The sequence below is a fragment of the Limulus polyphemus genome, unplaced genomic scaffold, assembly GCF_000517525.1.
Source record: "Limulus polyphemus unplaced genomic scaffold, Limulus_polyphemus-2.1.2 Scaffold1936, whole genome shotgun sequence".
NCBI lineage: Eukaryota > Metazoa > Arthropoda > Merostomata > Xiphosura > Limulidae > Limulus > Limulus polyphemus.
In genome coordinates this window covers 138,727-162,154 of record NW_013667546.1, presented here as the reverse complement: position 1 = coordinate 162,154, position 23,428 = coordinate 138,727, and the positions used below count along the sequence as shown (strand labels likewise).

Below are 23,428 nucleotides of genomic sequence, written 5' to 3'. Positions count from 1 at the left end.
TATTCATGAAATAGTAGTTAAATAAAATTTTGAATGCGAGTCAACAAACACAATGGCATGGTCTGTCACCCGTGACCCATCTGGAAAGGTTTAAGAAGAAAGCTGGTCACAAAATTATCTAATGACATATGGTAAAGATGCTTGACAAGAACAATAAAAAAAAGTGGGGAAAATTAGTTATGTAAGCTGCTTATTAGTAATATTTAACAGAATTTTTCCTTCCTTGCTTAACATCAAAGTACCTTGCACAATCAATAAACAGAGATATAAAACCTATTGTAATAGTCATTATTAATATTAGAATAATCCTACAGTATTGTAGTATTTCAGAAACCTACACAGTGGCATAGCTACAAAGTTTTGGCCCCCTTCAACAAATACAGACTTATATAACCAATAAACAAATGTAAAACACATTGTGATGATCATTATTAGCACAAGTATACTCCTTACAAAAAAATATTTCAGCAATTTATACAGTACAACAGCTACAAAGTTTTGGGACCCTCCAAGAAATATACACACATCAGGATTAAAGTAATTATTAATACTTACTAAGTTATTCTAGCTGAAGATACTTTTATGAGCTTTGAGCTGTTCAAAAATCTATCACAGTATACACTTTATTTATTTTTTTTAAGTATGGTTTCAATATACAAAAACAAATTCTTTCAGTATTTTTTTAGCTTAATAAATTCTTCATCCCATTTGTTAATTTTCAATTTGAAAATAGATTTCTTCAAACATTTGACAATCACTACCAGTGTTAGAATTAAACACAAAGCAGTATTTCAGCAATCAATTCTTAATAAATGTGCAAGATCCCTAATCAAAGTTGTATTTCAAATATCTTCAGGTAAAGCTTGTGCAAGAGAGTCAGATGCATGGAGGAGGATGGTGACAGATCACTTGAGTGAAGAAATAGTGAAGTTTGTAGAAGTACTTTGAATCCAATACTCAAGTGATCCAAGGAAATATTAATGCTTGTAGAAGGACCTAGGAATCAAGACTCAAGTGATCCAAAGAAGTATTGAAGGTTTTAGAAGTATTTTGAAACCGATATTTAAATGATCCAAAGAAATAGATGTAGAAGTATCTTGGGACCAATTGACCACTTGAGTATTTGTTTCAAGGTACTTCTACAAACTTCACTATTTCTTCAGACCACTTGAGTATTTGTTTCAAGGTACTTCTACAAACTTCACTGTTTCGTCATTGCTAACTATTCGTAACCTCTCTTGTTCAAGAACAGCAAATTTTTTGTGCAGCCAAATTCAGTCTTAAAAATCATGAGTCTAAACTATGCTACTATGGTGAAGTACATGATCTAAGATTGGCAGTTGTAAAGACATTGGCCCATTAAGCTGACTAAAGTCAAAGAAGTTAACCACACTTTGGATTTCTTTCATTTCCAATTAATACAAATTTAATAGTATTGATTTCAGTTTCACGTGCAATGTTTTCAATCACCAAAATTCATGCTGTTATTTAGAAATATGTTTATATGTACATATAAAACAAGCAGACTTGGAAATCTCCTGAATATGCTGAAGTTATATAAACAATATGTATATAATATGTACAAAAAAAAATATTTTCATTAAACCTTAGTGGTTTTCTTGTGGGCTTATATGTACAAAGAGAGACCTTTACAGATTACAACTTTTTTGATCTGCTGAACATGAAAATTTATGATACATTAACCATCCAACTCTTACTACACCTTTAAGACTCACTTGGTAAAATCTGCTGCTCCCTTTAAACAAATCTATAATCTAAATTACTACCTTATTTGTCAACTGTGTTCTTAGCCAGCCTCTCATGATGGATATTTCATTGGTTCACTGTAGTCTTAGCAGTTCCCTCATGACAACTATTTTATTGCTATACTGTATTCTTAGCAGTTCCCTCATGACAAATATTTTATTGCTATACTGTATTCTTAGCAGTTCTCTCATGACAAGTATTTTATTGCTATACTGTATTCTTAGCAGTTCCCTCATGACAAATATTTTATTGCTATACTGTATTCTTAGCAGTTCCCTCATGACAAATATTGTATTGCTATACTGTATTCTTAGCAGCACACTCTTGATGGATATTTTATTGATTGGCTGTATTCTTAAATTTACTTTTTTTTAGCAAAAAAATATATGTCAGCTTAAGCTAGGCAATTATGCCATCAGGATCATATAAAAAGTAAACTGCTGTGAATTACATAGGAAATTCATGATGTTCTAGTTTTTAGAACAGACAGAATTTACATATGAACTTGGTAGATGCTATTCTAGCTATGTGTATACAAGTCCTTTGAAAATATCATAAAATTAAAGTTTCAGAGGATTATATATTTATCATCAAATAGTTTCTAATAAGAACTTTTTAGTGATGAAATCTCTTTCTTCCTCCAACTCCTACAAGAAATCTGAGCTCGTAATCCTACTACTAACAAAAAAACTTCGTAACTGAGTAGGAAGAAAGGATGCCAATCAGTAAATAAATAATTAAAGGTATGCAATGAAAACGTTAACATTTTTAAAACAACTCAAAAATTCAAGCATTTTCTCAACTTATGCTGTTGAATTACATTATCCACAAGCTGCTCGCATGCATGCCTCATGAAACATTTGTATTATATTATTATTATTTATTTTACCTAACCTAACCTTAACAAACCTAAAGAGATCCCTATTTTTACATTTTATTTACTTTTATAATAATAAATAAAGAATAAACATTAAAAACAACAAATAAAGTACTTACCTGGGTCTTCTATTTTTTTGCTGTCAATGACACTTAACCATACTTTTTTATATTGATGGTAGTAATGTACTAAATAACTTTAATTAAATAATGCACCAAAGAACTTTTATTTAATTAAATAATGCACCAAAGAACATAGAATAACAACATGCAAAAAGCAGATAATTTCCCCTAACTATTACAATTTTTCTGGCTTTCTCATTATGTGACAAGAGCCATTACAAATTCATCTTCAAGCTAGTTATGTTTCCCATGAGAACAAAACTTGTACTCACAGAGAAAATGAAAATTCTCCATTCAGAAAACAATGTAATATAATAAGTCATTTAATAGATGAAAACCTTGGCTTTTTTTTTGTTATAAGTAATATAGTATTGAAAGTCAGAGAGAACTATTGACAAATTCTGAAAAATGAGAAATGACAGGCAAGTGTGGCAAGAGGGGTCTGATTTTCTACTTGATGGCTCTGTAACCAAACATGGCTTGGCTCAGCAATGACGATTTTATAGTGAGTAATTTTGTACTTATTGGAGGGGTAATAAATAAAATAGAGAAGAGGAGATACCTAGAAAAAAATGTCACATTTCTCATACTAGGGGAAATTCAGGATTTTTTTAAATATTGCCTTATAAAATTAAGAACTTGAAACTTGTATACTATTAAAATATGGATTATTAGCTACAATTTTATGCTATACTAATTGGTATAACATAAACAAAACATAGTTTAATAAAATTTTTAATGTAAGTGGCATGCACAGTAAATGATGCTTGGGAAAAGAGGGTTAAAAGACAATGCAATTTTACATAAACATTTGGTGATTTACAATGCCTTCTTCTTCAAAATGGCAAAACACTCATAAATTATCTTACCAATGACAAAGATGACCAAGCTCCATCGAAAAACTCTTGTGACTGACTGCGTGATGGCTGAACTGGGGTATTACCAAAACCAGTATATTTCCCTCCCTGACTGGGTGGAAGGTTGCTGAAAAAAAACATACATGCAATTAAATGCAGTTAAAAGATAAGCATTAAACAGAATTTTATTCAAGAAAATGATTTTGAAAAATTTATTAGTTAAAATATAGTTACAAATCTGCATACTATAGTCCTCCTATAGTGTAATTTCATACTTAAAACATATAAAGAAAATTATGTTTTGATTAAGACATACTAAATCCAGTAGAGGTTGCGTTCAGCCTCAACTGTTACTCTCTGTAACAGCTTCATCAATGAACTTTTCTATATCTTGGAATAGTTGTATTGTATCCTGCTTTCCATTATATATAAAGCACAGCCTTATGACTTTTGCATGAAGCAAAGAAACTTTGAGATTCTTATGATCCAGTTTTCTGATTGGTCAGTTACAGAGAAAAAGCAAAAGAGCTAATGTAATTTGGTCTGATCTCCTTCAATTCTTGTCTATTCCCTGCTGCTAATCATTTGTGCTTTAACCACTATAAGTTATTCATCAGTAAAAGTTTTTATTTCCTTCATTTAAAAACACTTTTAATTTGATTTACTTTTGCTATCTTTATCCCACATTACAATACAATTGTCCAATAAGCCCCTCTTCAGTTTATTTTCACCAGTAATAAATCATTTTATTTCTATTCCAGACTTAAACACAACATCTTGTCTCTTTCTTCCCATTATTAAAAATCAATACACCTGTCATTCTACATACTAGGTCCTCAAATCTCTAGTTCTTACAGAGATTAGATAACTGTGTGCTAGTTTGATCCTTGAATTACCACAACTTACCTAGACCAAATAAATGTTATTTTGGTACTGTCAAACAGGATCTAGAAATTGTGGAAGTGATAGCTGATTTATCTGATCACCTTCTCCAAGATACCTTTTTTTTTTCTTGTACTCTTAATAAGAAAATATGCAAGAATTTTACCAGAGACAAGGCAAGTCGGGATGATGTAGGGTAAGAACAAGCACACACTTTGTCATGCATTTCAGAGCTTCACACAGAAGCCACAATTAGCAAAAAAAAAACTTCAATAAACTGCATAAAGTGTCCAAAACTTAGAAATAAAAGAGATATAAAGACAAGATAATCACAGTCTGGAATGTCACAATAAAGATTTACATTCACACTTGAAAAGCTCTGCAATGACCCACAAATTCCAGAGATGAGAGCATGGATGAGATTGTGTAGATAAACTTAGTATTGCACAATAACCCTAACTAGAGCAAAAATAACCAATTGAGACATTATATCAGTGTGGGGATGAACAGGACAACATCAGTGCCACAAAATTATCCATTTAGTCTTGAAAACCTTCAGCAAATAGAACTTGTAAGAAGGCAAAATGGCCAACTACTTGATAGAACAGCCCTGACTAGCAAGCTGAGATCCACATATCACAGTATTTTGAGGTCAAATTTGAAAGCATCTTAGTGTAAAATGAAGTTGTATGGTTGAAACAGATGATGGAATGTTGGAATAATCAGAGATTTCTCCAGAAACAGTTGTAACATAAAAAAGGACATTATGACTAATCAAGCCAATATGGTGTTATAAGAAAATCTACTTGATCTTAAAAACATCTCAGTAGACTGAGGTATAACCACAACCCAAGTCTGAATGCAAACCAAAAGACCATTTTTAGTACCAAGGACTTAAATGCACAGAACTCTCTATAATGGCCCATAACCAGGTATACAAAGTGGGCTCTACAGAAAACATAGTTCATAATCAGGTCCACAAAATGTATTCCACATGGGACATGAAGACAAATGCAAAAAATCCTCATAACATTGCCAATATGGTCTAGGAAACTCCCTGCAACTCTGTTATATTTGGATAGGTGCATCTGTCTTTGAGGGCAAAATTGCATCACTGAATTAAAAAAATTATAGAAAATTAAAAAACTATTAACATTTTTTCAATAAAGAAATTTCATTTACTCCACTTATACATAAAAATAAAATATTGAAGTTTTAATTTTGGATTGATTTCAGTATGCTCCAAATGAAAACATTGCTGGTTGAGAATTTCCTGAATTTTTTCATGGATGAAAGACAAAATAGTTTTTAACAAATCAGTGCTAATTTGAACCTTGTAACTTCCATACAAATGTAGTTTTGTCAATTCTACTCAATCAGTTTCCCAACCTCGGTTATCATGGTATGATGCAATTATTATCTATATCTCAGCTTTGAGAAGCCACAAGCTAGTAAATTAAACATATTCAAAACTCTTTTTCTGTCCTTTTAAACATTATAAACTAATATGGCATCCAGTTCATCATAGATTCACACAAAGATTGAAACCAAATGATAAAAGCTTAGCTTGATTACATGCTGCTAGAAGAAGGTATTTATGAACAGCCTTCCCCACAATTACAGTCCTGATTTTTTTTTTTACAGCTTGCATTACCATTTTAAACTTCATTTTGCAGTATGACAGGTAAGCTGTTTCTTGTGGAATAGGATGAGGTAAGCTTTGGGGACTCATGTGGAATATTCTTTTGCTCATTTTCGTTTCTTGCCATCTTCCACCTTTATTCTCGGTCGGGTTTGGATGATCCCGTACATGCCCTGGGTTGCTTCATTGCTTTCAAGGTTTCTTTCCATTGACTCCATTTCCCACTGTTTCATTCCGTTGCACCACTCCTCTGTTAGTTTTTTTTTCCCTTCCTCCCATACCAATAGGTTTGGCTTGTGATTTGATTGACCTTTTATTCCTTTTCTCCTTCTTCCCATAATCAATTCCTGATGTCTTCATTCTGATCAGGCATCTTACCTTTTACTTTCATCTCCACCTCGTTGCCCGTTGGAGGTACTTCATCTGTCAAACACCTCATATGTCCACACAAACAAAATTAATATGTAGAAGTATGAAAGATAAATAACAGTGAAAGTGATATATTGTAAAATTAAATAAGTGTGTATTGACAATAACATGTATGAGATGTGATGTTTTGAAGAAAAACTATATAGTTAACCTAATTTACAATATACCAGTAAGTTGAATTACAGGTAATCCTATAATAACAAAGACTCATGTTAAGCCTAATCTAATGTTATAGGGCAAAGGATACAACTAAGTTCTAATTTCAAACCCAAACTTGACTATGAGTATTGACCAATCTAACTAATGTTAATGAACCCAAATAACTACATATAATAATATTAGCAGTTAAAATATTCAAAAACCCTAACAGTATAACGTCTTATCTTTACAAAAGTCGGCAGACTGTATTTCAAAATGGGTGAACCCCCAACCTTGAGTCAAGGGCCCAACAAAGGGCAAATCACTGGACGATCAATCTCCTGATAAAGTAAAGCTGATATTTCCCTAGTCAAGGACCACTGCCTGAAGCCTGTGTAAATGTGCTGATAGAAGGTAGAACCTCTGAAGTGGTAACGTACAATTCAGAATTCAAACTGAATAACCAAATGCAACTTTGTTGGCAGAAAGAAATAAAAAGTAGAAAAACATTTTTAATGAAGCATTCAGTTCGGTTACTGAGTAGAAATATAAAATAATTCCACTTCGGAATAAGTTACAAATATAAAACTAGTATATAAAAAATATAAAATACTTAAGAGAAATTGATACAAGATACAAAACTAAACATCTGATAATGAGCACTGCCAAACAATAAGTGATAGTTGGATAGAGTAGCAGTGAGGGAGTCACATGGGTGTGTGGCACTACTATTAGTGGATGTTTGCTGCATCATAATTTGCATACAAAAATCAGTTAAACCATGTGAAATGAGGGGTGTGTGGGAGTGAAAGGCTTGTGGCATATGAAAACATTTTTGCAAATAGAGGACATATAGCCTTAGCTCTCCACCCCCAAGAGTGAAATACAAAATCACAAAATAATACAACATGAAATCAGTTATCTTGCCTAATATAAAAATCCATCTTGTCTAGACTGAAATAATGGTTATATCAAAATAGTATCTTTAATCACAAAGCAAAATGTCATCTGTTCAATTCAGCTTCCCATTAGCTAATCACAGCTGACCAGTAGTAAGCTTCATTTCACCAACTTCACTTTAACAATATATTTTCTTTTATGAATTTTGTTAATTAAAGTACTTTTAAAACACACAAGGTTTTAAAAGGAAGATATTTAGTTTTGAAAATTTTGAAGATGACTGCTTTTGTTTCTTTATAAGACAGGGCACAGTTCCCTATAGCCGAAATTAAAACAGTTAAATGTCTTTTTCTTTTGTTTTTCAAGTGAGAATTTTTAAACAAAAAATACTGTTCACAGAATTGTATCTAATGTATTACTTTTCAAAACAGAATACTGTACGACTGATCATTTAATGAAAGCTCAAAAACAGTATTTTTAACTCCAGAATGAACATTTCGTGTAAGATCTTCCCATCTCTCCCCAGTTGCCTTACAAGTAAGTGACAAAAATGATAAAATCAACTAAATATAGAAAACAAATAAAATTTTAAAAAATATATAGTGTGACATTAAAAAAATAAAACAAATATACTCAGGTCTAGATGAATTTTCTTCCTGATTTCTTGCAAAGAAAGAATCTCTTTGGTTAGAAATGTATGAGTCAGTATAGCTCGATCTGCAATGAGAAAATTTATTTCGTATTAACAAGCATGTGTAACTATGGGAGGAGGGGTAGTGTTATTAGTTGCTGGAACACAATTATGAAAAAAGAATGATGCATCAGTCACTCAAACAATATCTGGAATAAAGAAATATTTGTTTGGGGAATATTCAAATGAACATCCATGCGGTTTTGTCTAAAATATTAAAAGAATATCATGGTTATTATTTCAATTTAGCCACACCTGGTAAATTCATATCTTTACCCTGTTTAACCCTACTGCCACAGATACCTTTACTGCACATGACTCAAGGTTTTAGTGTCTTACATTCAAAATTTTATTATACTACTTTTTGTTTATGCTATACCAATTAGAATAGCATAAAATCTTGGCTAATAATCCATATTTTAATAGTATATAAGTTTTCAGTTCTTAATTCTACAAGGGAATATTTTTAAAAAATCCTGAATTTCCATGTGCGTGACCCACGTAACACATTTTGTCTTAGCATGTCATCATCCCTATTTTATCCATCACCCCTCGAAAATGTACAAAATTAAAAGTAAATTACTCTCTACAAAATCGTTATTGTTCACACAAACCATAATTTTTATAGTCTTCAATTTTGTTTGGTTATAGAGCTATCAAATAGAAAATCAGACCTCCTCCTGCTACACCCACCTGTCACATCCTCTATTTCAGAATTCGTTGATAGTTCTCTCTTATGTTTCATTATATATTACCTATAACCAATAGAAAGTCAAGGTTTTCATCTATCAAATGGCGTATTGTATAACATTGTTTTCTGAACAGGAAAGCGTCAATTTCACTCACAGTACAAGCTTTGTTCCTGTGAAAAAGTTAACAACTAGCTTGGATGAATTTGTAATGGCTCCTATCGCATAGTTAGATAGCCAGGAAAATTTTGAAAGGTAAGGGAATTTGTTTACTTTTTGCATGTTATTAATTTACATTCTTTGGTGCATTATTTAATTAAATAAAAATTACTAAATGCATTACTATTAGTACTATAATAAGTTAGGGTTAACTCTCCTTGAAACCCAATGACAAGAAAAAAGAAGATTAGTTAAGCATTTTATTTCTTGTTTTTCATATTTATTCTTTATTTATTAATATAAAAGTAACTGAAATCGAAAAATATGGATCTTTTTAAGTTACTTAAAACTAGATTAGGTAAAATGAGTAATATAATTTATAATTTTTTATGATGGATAAACGAATGTAGTTTCATGTTACAATTTGAAGTCATTCTAGAAAGAAAAAAAGGTCAATTTAGGTTTATTTCAATTTTTTTTTTTTTTGTGGTTATGAGGTTGGTAGAATTGACAAATCCCATTTTGAGATAGGATGGAGAAAATAACAGATAAACTATAATGTTTTACTAAAAAAAAGCGTTTGAAATGCATTTACGAGGTTTTAGGGATTACACAAAGGTAATTTGAGATTTTTGAGATGAGGAAAAGTATTTTTAATTTTAACATAAAAATTACTTTGCACTTGGACTATTCAAAACAAATGCTCAATATATTCATGGACAAATCTTTATTATATTTTATTAAAAAATACTTCACTAAGAAATATGACTTTCTGTATGTGAAAGTCTTGTAATATTAACTGAAAGACTGCCAAATTTCATGAAGACATACCCACTACATTGAGAGTAATAAGTATTAAATTTATAAAGACTTTAAATGAGTACAAAAAAGGTCACGTGATTGGTCAAATTGACCAAGCCTGTATTGAGAGTGTTAAAGGACACAAGGAGCACTCTTTCTAATGACTATAAATATCAGTTGGGCTAAATATAAAAATTGTTGGCTTAGTAAAAAAAAAGTAAATGACATCACGGCTCAAATTTCACACTTACACATTCTAACTTGAGAGTGGATTTTACATCATAAGTGTTATAATTTTTACTATTTGTAACTTTCTATGAATACATAACTGCATGTTATACAACACTGATTCAAATATAAAACAGCAAAATGATATTAATGAACTCTTTTTAGTAACAAAAAGCCAATTCCTGTCTGATTAAGACTGTTTTGTTCCTTTATTATACAGATTTTCCCCATGATTCCCGTTTGATTATGGTCATGTAAGTAGGCATGTAAGTTCCTCCATTCACCAGAACACTCCTCAACTCATTTTGTTGCTGTGTGCACATTATGTAAACTATGTCATCAGAAAACTTGTATGAACTGGAATTCTTGTACTAGTTTGTTTTTATTAATAATAATAATACACTGACAAATGGAAAAAACATGCCAATTGTGGAAATAAAACTAATGCTGAGCAGGAGTGTATCAGTGACAATAAAAAGAAAAAATATCTGTCACAACATGTTTTGAATCTGTTAACAAGTGGTCAAAATAGCTGAATACTGCCCTTAGCAATAATCTTGATGAAAATGATCCATAAAGAGTGACAGAAATATGGTGTAAGAGATGCCAAGAATATGCAACAGTGGTCATATTCAGTGAGTATTATAATTTTAACTAATTACTGTTTGACCTGGATGACAGTTTGGTATTATGAAATTGATTAAATGAGCTGGTATCATGCAAAATAATAGACAAAAACAAGGATTATTTATCATCAAATTCATTAAAATTTTATATAAGTGTGAATAGGGATGATAAAAAATAATAATTAGCTTCAATCAACAAATCTTTTTAAACTGCCAAACTCTCTAACGTGAAACTGATTAGCGAGTAGCACTTAGGGAACAATAAATTAACTTAAACATGCAGGGAATTGAGGGGGGTATGTATTTTGTCAAGGGCCAAAATGTTTTTTTTTTCTGCAAAGTTGGAAGTGGATTTTTTTTGCAAAATGTAAAAATAATTATTATTTAGGAATAAATCCAGAGTCAAAAATTTTTTCCCATACAAGTCTGGGTCAGATAAACTATTGGTGGGGACCTTGATATAATATTTTTAATTCCAGTTTGTAAATAGAAATAACTGTGAAGAAAGAAACAGTACCAACTTGTACCTTAATTATAATATATTTTTATTGTCAGGCACCAGTATCCTATGGACCTCATAAAAAGTAGTTTTTATAGGCACTTGACTTTTTTTTGCAAGTGAACTTAAAAGCAAAATTCAAGCCCTGAAGGTACCACAAAAAACAGTCAATACCATTTAAAAAGCACAACTACAAACTTTTAAATTATTAACAAAGCATTTCCTTAAAAAATACTATTTTAACTTCCTCCACTTGTTACGGACTGTGCAAAGTGAGTTAAGGGGGATGATGGTAGGAATGACATTAATAATATTCTGAGCCCTATGACAGAGTCTTTAAACATTATAGAAACAATAAAAAATAAGAGAAGTTAACATAGGTTAGCTTAATTTATAACATTTTTGCAGGCCTTCTCAGAATCCTGTTTGAAAAGTTCTAAATATGGTAGTTATCTATACAAAGAAAAATAAGCTAATTTATTATTGTTAGTTTTCATTAAATATAATTTAGACATCTAGTGACAGATTAAGCTTAGTTGCTTAAAATTAAAAAATAATTTGTCTGAGGATAGATGTATGAGCATGAAACTGCATCATTCTTTTCAGAAATTGGCAGGGTTGTTTACACAACCTTCTGAGCAGAAAAAGCATGTGAACCCATCATGAAGTTATTAATCATTAAGAACAAGGCCTAAGGCCCAACTTCCAATTTCATAGAAAACTATTGCATGATTTTATTTTACTTTATTTTATAACTAATGAAACATCAAAGAACAATACCTTTGATTAACAATTAACTTATTAAAGTCATTGCTGTTAGCTATGATCAAAAAAGTGCAAAGGCTAATTTAATACAGTTAGTCAAACTTCCTGAAATCAAAATTTTATGTCATTCTTCATTATCATCAAAATGAATTATTAAAAGATATAAAAACCAGTTAAATATTTTTTGTTTAATTTTTCAGTAACCATACTGTTCAGCTGCAATTTGATTTCACTGGCATACAAAGAAGTTCAATAAACACAAATTATGAGTAGTTTCAGTCAGTTAAACAAATTTTTTAGAAAAAAAAAGAACAATTTTATCACCCTTTGGTGAACATGTACTTGTAATAACACTCACTAAAAACTTATTGATGGATTCACAGTAACTAGCATATTATTAAATACACCTGTAAGAATATACAAGTTCAATGATACTTTTATCTACAGATCATATCTACCATTTCCTGAGTTGTTTTCAAAATTCTGCTGCTCTAGATAATACTGATTTTACTTGTGCAAATGAAACATTAATAACACAAAGCCTTTAACATTAGCATGAATAATATAATAAAAACACAGATTCTTAATTCTGTATTTTTCTTTTTCACCCATTTCTTGAGAGGATAAAACTATAGAAATGAAAAATTAATGATCATATAGTGAAAACCATTATTTTCAAACATTGATATTTCAAATCTAAACAATAAAATGAACAATCATTATTGTTATCTTGACAATTATATCCAGAACTGAGACACACATGCCAAGTGACAGACCTAAATGTCAGTAACAGCTTTAATTATATTTCAGTTCTTCCCACTATTAGTATTAAATCCAGCTCTGATAATAAGAAATACTTTAGTTTGTGGGAGGTTCCACATATATGCTGTTTTTTTTTCTAATGCTGCTGTAATTTCAAATCGAAACAGGTGTGCCTAAATGCAAATTACTACTCTGTGATTGCAGTAACCTGGTCTCAATTCTTTTTACCTTTGGTAGCCTAAGTATTCTCCATCCCAGTCATAAAATTGACTATTTAAGTTATTTCTAGATCCCTGCAATTGAAGGTTTGAACTTGAGCCCTGGGAATGTAAACTTCCACCTGAAGAGCTTTTTGAAATGGTGAGGGGGTTATAGTTCCTTGCTGATGATGTCTCAATGGACCATGATTTTCCTTGAGCTTCAGTAGCTATCTGTAAAGCATTAAATTAGACAAGGTAAAAGGATTTTCTAATTGAACTTTCATCAGTGCTTAATTTCTACAAAAAAAATAGTGTCAGTTTCCTTTTTGAAGATAATTTAAACATTACTATTATAGCTAGAGTTAGAAGGGGGTAATATAGTCGATTACATCAGTCAAACATCTATTTGCAGTGTAACTGAGGTAATCTTAAGATAAATTAGTGTTTCCACTTTTTGATTTGAAAATAAAAGCAAATCAGATTTTGGATCTCAGATTCTAAACAGTCCAAAACAAAGCTGTGTAGTTTAGTAGTCTTACTAAACCTGTTACAAACAATTAAAACTACAAAAGAACATTTCAGTGAACTACATCACTAAATATCCATTCACTCATGAGATTTTTTGTTATATATTTAATGATTTTATTGTTTCTGTCTGTGAGGTTCTTTCTTAGAAAACAATGCAGCACCTTTTGGAAACAAATTATAAACTTACCTCTAATATATTGGTAAAACCTGGTATCATATATTTACAAAAAATAGATTTTAAATCATAAATATAAATAGTTGTAATAATTTCTAGTATCATTCACTTTTATATAATTATATTGTGAAACTGAATTCCTTAAACTTTCTAACATTTACACTGGTATAAGATGTACTAGATTTTTTTCATCCAAGATATAAAAATGCCAAACTCATAATGAAGCACACAAGATATGTCCTTACCTTATCCCTATATAATGCTGCAGCTTTTGTGCTATATTTCTCTCTAATTGGCATACTAGAGTCCCAATCAGGTTGTTTTTCTAAAAATTCTTGGGCTTTCTTGTTTCCCCCTACCTTCATTTTTTCTAGTTCAATGTCTTTCCACTTGTCCATAGTTACTGACCTTACAAAACTAACACAAAACCATAAACATATAGTTTCAAACAGCTAGAAATCAGATTACGTTCAGTATAGAAAGTTCACATAAAACTATGATATTATTTTATCCACTTCCCTTTATGTTGAATTTTTTTATTTGGTGAAAAATTGTTAAATACTTTTAACCTAAATACCGTATGAATAACAATATTGTAACACGTGTTTATTTGACACTTTAACTTCTATAACTATAATATATAAACACGTACAAATAACATTTGAAGATACAAACACATACCTACTCACAAAATTACATCTTTTTCTCTACTTCTACCATTCAAAATATAATACAACTTTCATTTTGTACAATAGGTTTTTAACTCTGATGAATTTCATTGAACTTTTTAGATAAAATACCAAGTGTGCAATTTTCACAAACATTTGATACTTTTCTTTAACCAGCATAATACAAAAATGATGTAAAAATGTGAAATTTTTAAATAGTTTATTAACACTGCAATTATGGTATTTATTTTTAATCAAAATTGCATGTATCAGAAAACTAAACATATTATTCAACACTTAGCCATGTAATTAGCCAAAGTTTATTATGTATTACAGGCCCCTAAATATGTAAACATATAACCAACTTAATCTTATTTATATCGTACTAAATTAAAGCAAGTGCTTTCAACAATATTTAAAAAATAACAACAAATCTACAAATAATTCAAACTTACCTCAGATGAACACCTAATCCTCGATGTTTGCCTGAGCACTCCAAACAAATCCATATTCCGTAACTTACACTAACCCACTGGGGGTTATGAGTTCCACACTCAAAACAGTTCTATACAAAAAATAGTTCATTTGATACAATTACCACTTCTTCAATGCATTACTCAAATCATTCACATAGAAGAAACATCAATACATGTAAAAAGTCAGTCAAGTAATTACTGTAGTAGCAACGATTGATTTGGTCATCAAAAGCATCGACAATCAATACCAAGCAAGTTGTGATCAACTATGCATCAATAAGAAATAGTATTATAAAGTAGGTAACATATTATGGTAAAGAAATTCAGTATTCTTCATGAGACAAACATAGAATAAGAGCTGTAATTTAGAAATTCTATTAATGCAAATATACATATGCATCTATGACCCCAAAAATGCCATATGAAATTACACAAACAAAACTTTATCATATGTGTACATTAGATGCAAGTGTACAATACTCTGACTAAAGGAACATTTATCTATTATTGCTGGATTTGGATCTTTAAAAAAGTGACAATAACAACAGGCTCTAAGATACAAGATTCTAAAATTTCATTTAAAAAAAAATTGTTTTCATTGTCAACTGATGGTGTGCATAGAACCAGTCTAGCTTCTGACTCATATTCCCCTATAGCACATGTTTAATGCTTTTTGATTAACCATACGAATACCATGAGAGTAATTATACTACAATTTTTGATAATGCAAGCATATTTTTACAAAGTTTGCAGATTATTAGTAAACATTGCAAGCTTTCATACACAAAATATCAAGTTTTTAAATTAAGTATTAAGATTTCTTATTAAAATTTGCTCATGAATTTTTTCTTTCAGAATGTTGACTATCCAACTTGCAAAGTAATTTTGATTTTAGATTAAAAATACTTTTCTTTATCTGAAAATTGTTAAGTTTCATTTGTGTAATCTCTATATTCTTCTAATTAATCATTAAACTTTATATAATCTGTTATTTTACCAATGCTAACTCTATATGATGATGTTTGATTTGACTGACCTCATAACAATTATAAAAATTAGGAAATAAATCTAAGTTGCTTTATTTTGTTTTAGAACAGGTTTGGAACAGGAAACCACAAATGTATATTTTAAATAGCTTAAATCTCATAACAGTATACATCTATTTATACTTACTTTTTGTTTTATTGACCTATGAACTGCATCCAACTAAAAATACCCCAACATGTTGAAAATTACACGAAGCACATGCAGTTCACATTGCCGTATTGAATAGCACAACCTGCTGGCATGTATACCCCATGAAGATTATTATTTTTCTTTCATTATCTCACCTAATAAATTTCTATTTTTTACATTTTAGTTACTTTTATAATAATAAATAGTGAAAACAAATGAAAAATTATTGTTTATTTGTTGGAATTTCACACAAACCTACTCAAAGGCTATCTGTGCTAGCCATTCCCTAATTTAGCAGAGAAAGACTAGATGGAAGGCAGCTAGTCATCACCACCTACTGCCAACTCTTTGGCTACTCTTTTACCAATAAACAGTGGGATTGACTGTCACATTATAACACTCCCACAGCTGAAAGGGTGAGCATGTTTGGTGGGACAGGGGTTCAAACCCAAGATCCTCAGATTGAAAGTCAAGCACCCTAACTACCTAGCCATGCCAGGCCTAATGAAAAATTAAATATCAAACATTTTCATTTTCAGTAAAGCTTTATACTTTATGTTATTTTCTTTACTGTAACATTACACTTGATTCTCCTGGTTGTAGGTCAGTAATCAAAGTATAATGAAAATAAAGGTTGCAAATGCTAAATAAAATGTATTGTAATGTTAGTATTAATCACAAAATTTCAAATTTCTCACATTTTTACACTTATTTTTTACGGTTATTTTATTGCTAGCAGATGGCTTAGAAACTAGAAGAAATAAAGTGAAGAGTACTGTCCAGTACACAGAATGAAGTTCCAAAGTAAATCTCCTGAGAGTTTCTTCCAATCTTTTTACACCTATTTCCTATGTTTATTCTACTGTTAGTGGCTGAAGTAGAAACCTGCCAAATATAAAGCAATAAATCACCATTCATATTTAGGTGTTACCATAGTTTGACATATCAAATAAGCTTTTGCGGCACAATTCCCAGAACTATTCCTGCTTTGAAAACACTCAATTTTCCAAAATAAAGTCCTTTCACCTTATCTAATTAAAAAAATAAATTAAAAGTGCAAGTCATTTTAAGATGAAAGATATGATCATGCAATATCAGACTATAGTGCAGCAAATATCAGCATCACCAAACAATATGACACTAGATGCTTAGCATCAAAAGCTGCTGGGTTTTCTGTAGCACTCATATCAGCAATATCATGCAATATCAGCATCACCAAACAATATGACACTAGATGCTTAGCATCAAAAGCTGCTGGGTTTTCTGTAGCACTCATATCAGCAATATCAGCATCACCAAACAATATGACACTAGATGCTTAGCATCAAAAGCTGCTGGGTTTTCTGTAGCACTCATATCAGGGACCCCAACCTTTCGTTTGAACCCTCAAAAGTTTAAAATAAAGGATCCCTTAAACCCTCTGGCTCTGAAAACTGGAAGAAGTTCTACAGTCTGCATTATCCTTTAGTGAGTCAAAACTGAATGAAATAATCTTCTAAAATTAGGGCTGTAAATTTCAAATTTCTGTATCCTTCAGTTGGTTATAACCTGAATGAGAATTGCAACTTTTAATGTCATTCATTTGATAATACCATTCTCAAAGAAAAAGAATCAAATTTACAAATAAAACGTACTCTAACAACCCGGAGAACACATGCATTATAAACAAATTATTTCATTAGAACTTGAGACTGAGAATTTTAATTTCTAACTGTAGCATGCATTTCTCTCTAATTGCTCCACTTAAATTAAAATTATTTTTAAAAGTAGTAATCTTAAATAAACAGGGACCTACATTATTTCCATTTTTTGGCCTTAACTCTTGTAAAGTCCGACGTGTCCTTGGACTTGCCATGGTCTAAAATTATACCTTTCTTTGTGAACCCAAGTACAATTCAACCTATGAACAATAATTCAGGTTTTCAGAAGTATACAGTATAACAAATTTTAATACAGTTTTTAAACCATAGTAATAGTCATTTCACTATATTTTAATCTTAATATGGATATGCATTTCTAAACATTTCCTTTACAAGTAATAAAAATTCTTCTAAAAAGTGAAACAACTTTGTTTCTTGAAATATTTTAAATTGTCTGTGATTTGCACATGAAGATGGCTCCAGTTTATGCTGAAAGCTTGTGATAAAAATATGTATTGGAGAAAGAGGTTTTAAGTTACTTTTTGTAAAATGTGAATTATTCTAAGTTTTTAAATCATCTATTAGAAGTAAGTTGTTTTAGGATTTTGTTTAGTGATTGTATATTGTTTCAAAATTATGATGTAAAAGTCTATGTATAATAAGAACTCAAAATATAACCAAAATAATAAAGAAAATGAAGAAATAAAAGTAACCAAATTAAAGTAGACATTGTGTTGACCAACTAGACATGAATCGTGTGTGATATTCATTTTCTGTCATCATTATCAAAATTGATAATAGAATGGGAACATCTCTATAAAAAAATGAACAAAAAAAATGTAATGGTTTTCAAATGAGACCCAAAACTCGGGGGCTTTCAAATAGTTCACTATTCTTCTTCAGGAGAATAAAGAATATATTCTCCCAAAGAAGAATAGTGAACTATTTGAAAGAGCCTGAATTTTGGGTCCCGTTTGAAAACCATTATGACTTTTGCATGTGATCCTGTGTGCTAACTTCTTAATCAGAACAAAAAATGTATATGGTATAAAATATATACTTGGTGTGTGGTAAAAACTAAGGTACATCATTTAAAAAAATTATGTTATATTGTCCTATTTTCTTATTTATAATTTAAATTGGTAAAATGTTTAGCTCAAAATACAAAAGAATAGGATGCATCTTGAAACTGATACCAAAATATTTCTATTTAAGACTTGCAACAAGAAATTAAAAATAATAAATACTGTTATAAAGTACGAGTCTTACATCATTGGTAGTAAAAATTTTAAAAGTCTGATTTACAAAGTCATAAAGTAAAATTTAAAATTTAGTTGAATAGTCAGCATGGTTTCACTAGGGTAAAATCTTGTCTTTTTGATTTTTTGACATTCTTTGTAGAGGTTACTGCTTATGTAGATGAGGGTACATGTGTGAATTTGTGGTATCTGGATATTCAAAAAGCATCTAACAAGGTGCCACATAAAAGGCTTTTTAAAAACAATTTGTGTAAGTGTGGCAGATAGGTTGGCTCATTGGATAGAAAACTGGCTGTGGAATACCTCAGGGCTCAATGCTGAGATGTTTGCTCTTTTTGATTTACATCAGCAACATAGTCAAAGGAATGGTCAATAAATTATTTAAAGTTGTTGATGGTGTTTTTGGTGATGCTGCTGTGAGAAGGATGTTGCTGCTTTATAAAAGGATTTGGATTATTTGGTAACTGGGCAAATGGTTTTTAACTATAATAAATGCAAAGTAATGTATGTGGGATATCATTATTTCATACATGAGTATAATTTTGATGGGAATAATCTTAAAAGTGTTATGGCAATAAAGAAGAAAAGGATCTTGGTGTTCCCTATCAGTCTCTTAAACCATCCATGCAATGTGCTGTTGCTAGTTGCAGGGCAAATAGGATTTTAGGTATCTATAGAAATATTGAATATAACTCTAAAGATGTTGTAATTTCATTGTATAGGTCATTGGTTAAGCCACAATTGGAGTATTGTGTCCAGTCATGGGTACCTAACCATAGAAAAGATGCTGAATTGTTGGAAACAGTTCAGATGAGGACCACTAAGATGATACCTGAGATGGAAAGGTTGTCAAATAAAGACAGATTAATATCTGTAGTTTGCCCCCGACGAATAAAGGTCTTTTCAAAAGCACTAGTTACTGGGTATCGAATTTTTGTGTTAAACTGATTTCTTGAACCTACATGTTTTCCTAACACCATGAAGGTTAAGATATTTGAAACTGTTTTCTATGGAAAAAAGAAGAGTTAAAAGATATGTAATTGAGGTTTGTTAAAGGAATTAATAGTGATGATTCATCATCTTTTTTCATACTTAATGGTGAGAGTGGTAGATCTAATAAGGGATACACAAAACTTCTAGCAAAATAGGAATCATCTTCAACTAAAAGTGCTTTATTTCTCTAACAGGGTGATTGGTCTTTGGAACATGTTGCCTTCAGATGTGGAGAATGCAGTTAATTTAGGAGTTAAGGGAAAGTTGATAAATATTTGAATGTTAAGGGTTGTCCTTAAATTATACATATATATATATATGTATTAATACAAGACCAATCATGCCTTAAAGATTACCCACCAAAATAAGCACAGTTTTGTTTTTGGTATAATGTCTTACATTATTTATCTTTATTTTGTATTTTGGATGGTAATATATAATTTTTGATTATATTACAATTTGAGGAAAAACACATGTTAAATATGTCAAAACATGTTTCAATATCATGCAAGGTAATCTACTTGGGGGTAATATAAATTTTAAAACAGTTTGCTACTTATATTAAAGGGATGTTAATGCTACTGAAGGAAAACAAAGGAATAAGTTGAGAAGGTTGAAAGAAAAACTAAACACTTGCAGTTATGTGTTGAAACATAGTGGACAAGAGCTTCCAACATCATATAATTTATTTATAATTCTCTTATATTTTAAGCCTAGCAAAGAGCATTTTGTAACTGAAATAATACACAAATGCAACTATGGCATAATAAAATGTCAGAATAAATGTTTAAGTCAATGCAAAATATATATGGTACTGTGGTCAATGTTTAGCTGAAATGCTAATAAAAAAATTTTTTCTATTTATTTGCATTTCTATGTAATATACTTTTCCAAGACACTGATTGGGTCTCATTTGGGTGCATTATTATTCCAGTTACTACATAAAAAAAATGTGCAAACTGCAATTACGGGCTATTACACTGGTGTCTGGTAAAAAAAAAAAAGTGTAGAAAGTCATTAAAGATTTGGATTTATTTTTCCAGTGGCATAAACAAATGAGATGCAACTTAATTCAGAAGTTTAAAATTATTGAAGAATAGAAATTTGAATAACTATCTTTTTACTAAGAATATTATAATCTTGAATGCATCAGTTTTACACCTAACAGTGGCTGGTAGAAACAATTACATGACTCATTCTTGAATCACTTTTACCTACCAAGTCTGAATTTTTCTTTGAACATCTTTTTGGTTAATTTGATTTCTTTCATGATCAGTTGGTGGTTAACCTTGTTAACTTAAATGGCCCTTTCTAATGCTCTTATAATTTTCTGTTCCTTAAGTTTCACATATTTTTGATGCTATATGTAATTGTAACCACTTAAACCAGCAATTATAACACAGGCCTGCAAATTTAAACTTCATAAAAGTTCTTTTGGTTTTAATAACAGAATTTTCATAATTCAGCTACACAGATTTTAAAAATAATATTCACTTTTTTCTATCATGTAAGGAATTTTTTTTTACAAATCTGGAAGAAAAACTCTTACTTGTATTAAATCATTATTTTGTTTACCACAATGAACATTTTTTTATTATATGTTTGTTAAGAAAAATACAAAGAAACTGAAGAAATAGGTAGAACACTAGTGTCAAACGAATATGCATCCTCATTCATTCTGATTTTTTTTGTGTGAAATCTAAGTCTTTTAGTCTCAAAACTATGTGTTGTGGTTCTTCTTTTATTGTTTGTGTATTGTGCTATGACGTTTTGTGAAAATTTTGTATGTTATGAAGAAAAATGGATATCATTTTCGGATTTACCATACAGGAATTACCATAGAAAACATAAAAATGTCAAGACAACAAAATTAAAACCATCACAGGCCAGTGTATTTCATAAACCGTGTGAACATGTCATACACTTTTGCAATGAGTAAAATGACCGAACGTTAAAATTTCTATTATTAATTAGAACTTTAAATAACCACTGTGTAGAGATGCACGTGACAATGAAAAGAATCATTAACTTGATTAAGTCTGTGTTACTGAACTTACTTACTGCTATAGCCTACAGTGCAAAGGACCTAACCACACCAAAGCAGTACTAGCACTACAGTAATCAACCTTGACTTTAGTATAGCGACACCATTTCTGATTAGAACACATCAATAACCATACAAAGTAAAAGGGAAAATATTTTTAAAAACTTATTTTTCAAATAAATTATACCATCTTACCAAACCTAAATACGTTAAACCACTGGAACACTATTCTTTCCCTACTTTCACACTTGATTCAATACACGTAAGAAATACTCTCAGTGTCATAGCGTATCCTCTATCGGCCACCATTCAAATTAATAAAGAAAAATTAAACTAGGGTAATGATAAATTTAAACAAAATTTACATCTTATATTTATAATGCTCCGCAAGTACTACCATCATAAGTTTTAAGTTAAAATGCTTATGGAATTTATACAACCAATGGTTATTATAAACAAAGGATTTCGATTTTCAAAAAGATAATCGTTTAAAAACTGGTTTGTCACTTAGGGCAAGATATTTGATAAAAAGAAATGTTCAGATTAAAAAAGCTACATAATGGGCTCTTTGTGCTGTGCCCACCACGAGTGTCAAAACCCAGTTTTTAGCGTTATAAGCTTTCAGACTTTCGGGTGTGCCACTAGTGGACTTCAGATTAAGAAATGGTGAAAATCATCTGTTATATGTAACGGTTTTTTACTTTTATTGCAACAACACAATTTCACCACATCCTAACAAAATACCATTGAAGTTAAAGGAACACAATCTGAAAAATTCATATTACTAACACGGATGAAAAAAATGCATTTCGTTTCATAAAGTGTATACAAAACTTGAGCAGCTGACCACTTACTCAATGCACGGGGAAGACATGGGGACCCCAGAGTAACATAGAAGAGTCAGATTCAAATGCCAACCCCATATGTCATTCTCCATGTGACGTAATGGTATGCGTGAGTCTTCAGGGGTGACAGGGAATTAGGTCCGAATTCAGACCTTTTGTTACTTACTGCAGAGTCCTAATAGTACATATAAGGTTCGGTGACGATAGATCAAACAGTCTGCCAGTTATAAGCAGACACACACACAGATGTTTGTGAAATAATGGCTTATATTATGATATGCAGGCATATCATATTGTTACGTCTCCGTTTGTTAATTGATTTCCCATAAATTCGTTCCGACGAAACTTTAGCGACACAAGTCCTTACTTAATAAAACTGGTTTATTCTTTCCGAATATAACTTTACGATACACTTATTTTCAACAATCACGCTAAAACAAACGCTATAACAACGAACGTGCTCAACTTCAATAATACTCTCTGATTGCAGTTCAATTAATCACTACCTACACACATTATTGTCACGTTACGCCGTGACCATCTTATATATACCAGACTACCCTATATCTAGTAAATGCTAGGGCATTCAC

At 30.6% G+C, this 23,428-nt stretch overlaps 1 protein-coding gene across 3 annotated transcripts in view; it reads right to left on the bottom strand.

The window, feature by feature from the left end:
- LOC106465417 (ADP-ribosylation factor GTPase-activating protein 1-like) overlaps positions 1 to 22,290 on the bottom strand; it is an 82,041-nt gene extending 59,751 nt beyond the window's left edge. For all 3 annotated transcript variants that reach the window (XM_013925643.2, XM_022393307.1, XM_022393308.1), the window contains exons 1-7: positions 22,189 to 22,290; positions 17,853 to 17,957; positions 14,861 to 14,970; positions 13,983 to 14,154; positions 13,063 to 13,265; positions 8,248 to 8,331; positions 3,636 to 3,750 (exon numbers count right to left, since the gene is read on the bottom strand). In XM_013925643.2, the coding sequence (XP_013781097.1) occupies positions 3,636 to 3,750; positions 8,248 to 8,331; positions 13,063 to 13,265; positions 13,983 to 14,154; positions 14,861 to 14,970; positions 17,853 to 17,912 (744 nt within the window). In that variant the 5' untranslated portion in view covers positions 17,913 to 17,957; positions 22,189 to 22,290. The remainder of the gene's footprint in view (positions 1 to 3,635; positions 3,751 to 8,247; positions 8,332 to 13,062; positions 13,266 to 13,982; positions 14,155 to 14,860; positions 14,971 to 17,852; positions 17,958 to 22,188) is intronic.
- Between the last annotated feature and the right edge of the window lie 1,138 nt (positions 22,291 to 23,428).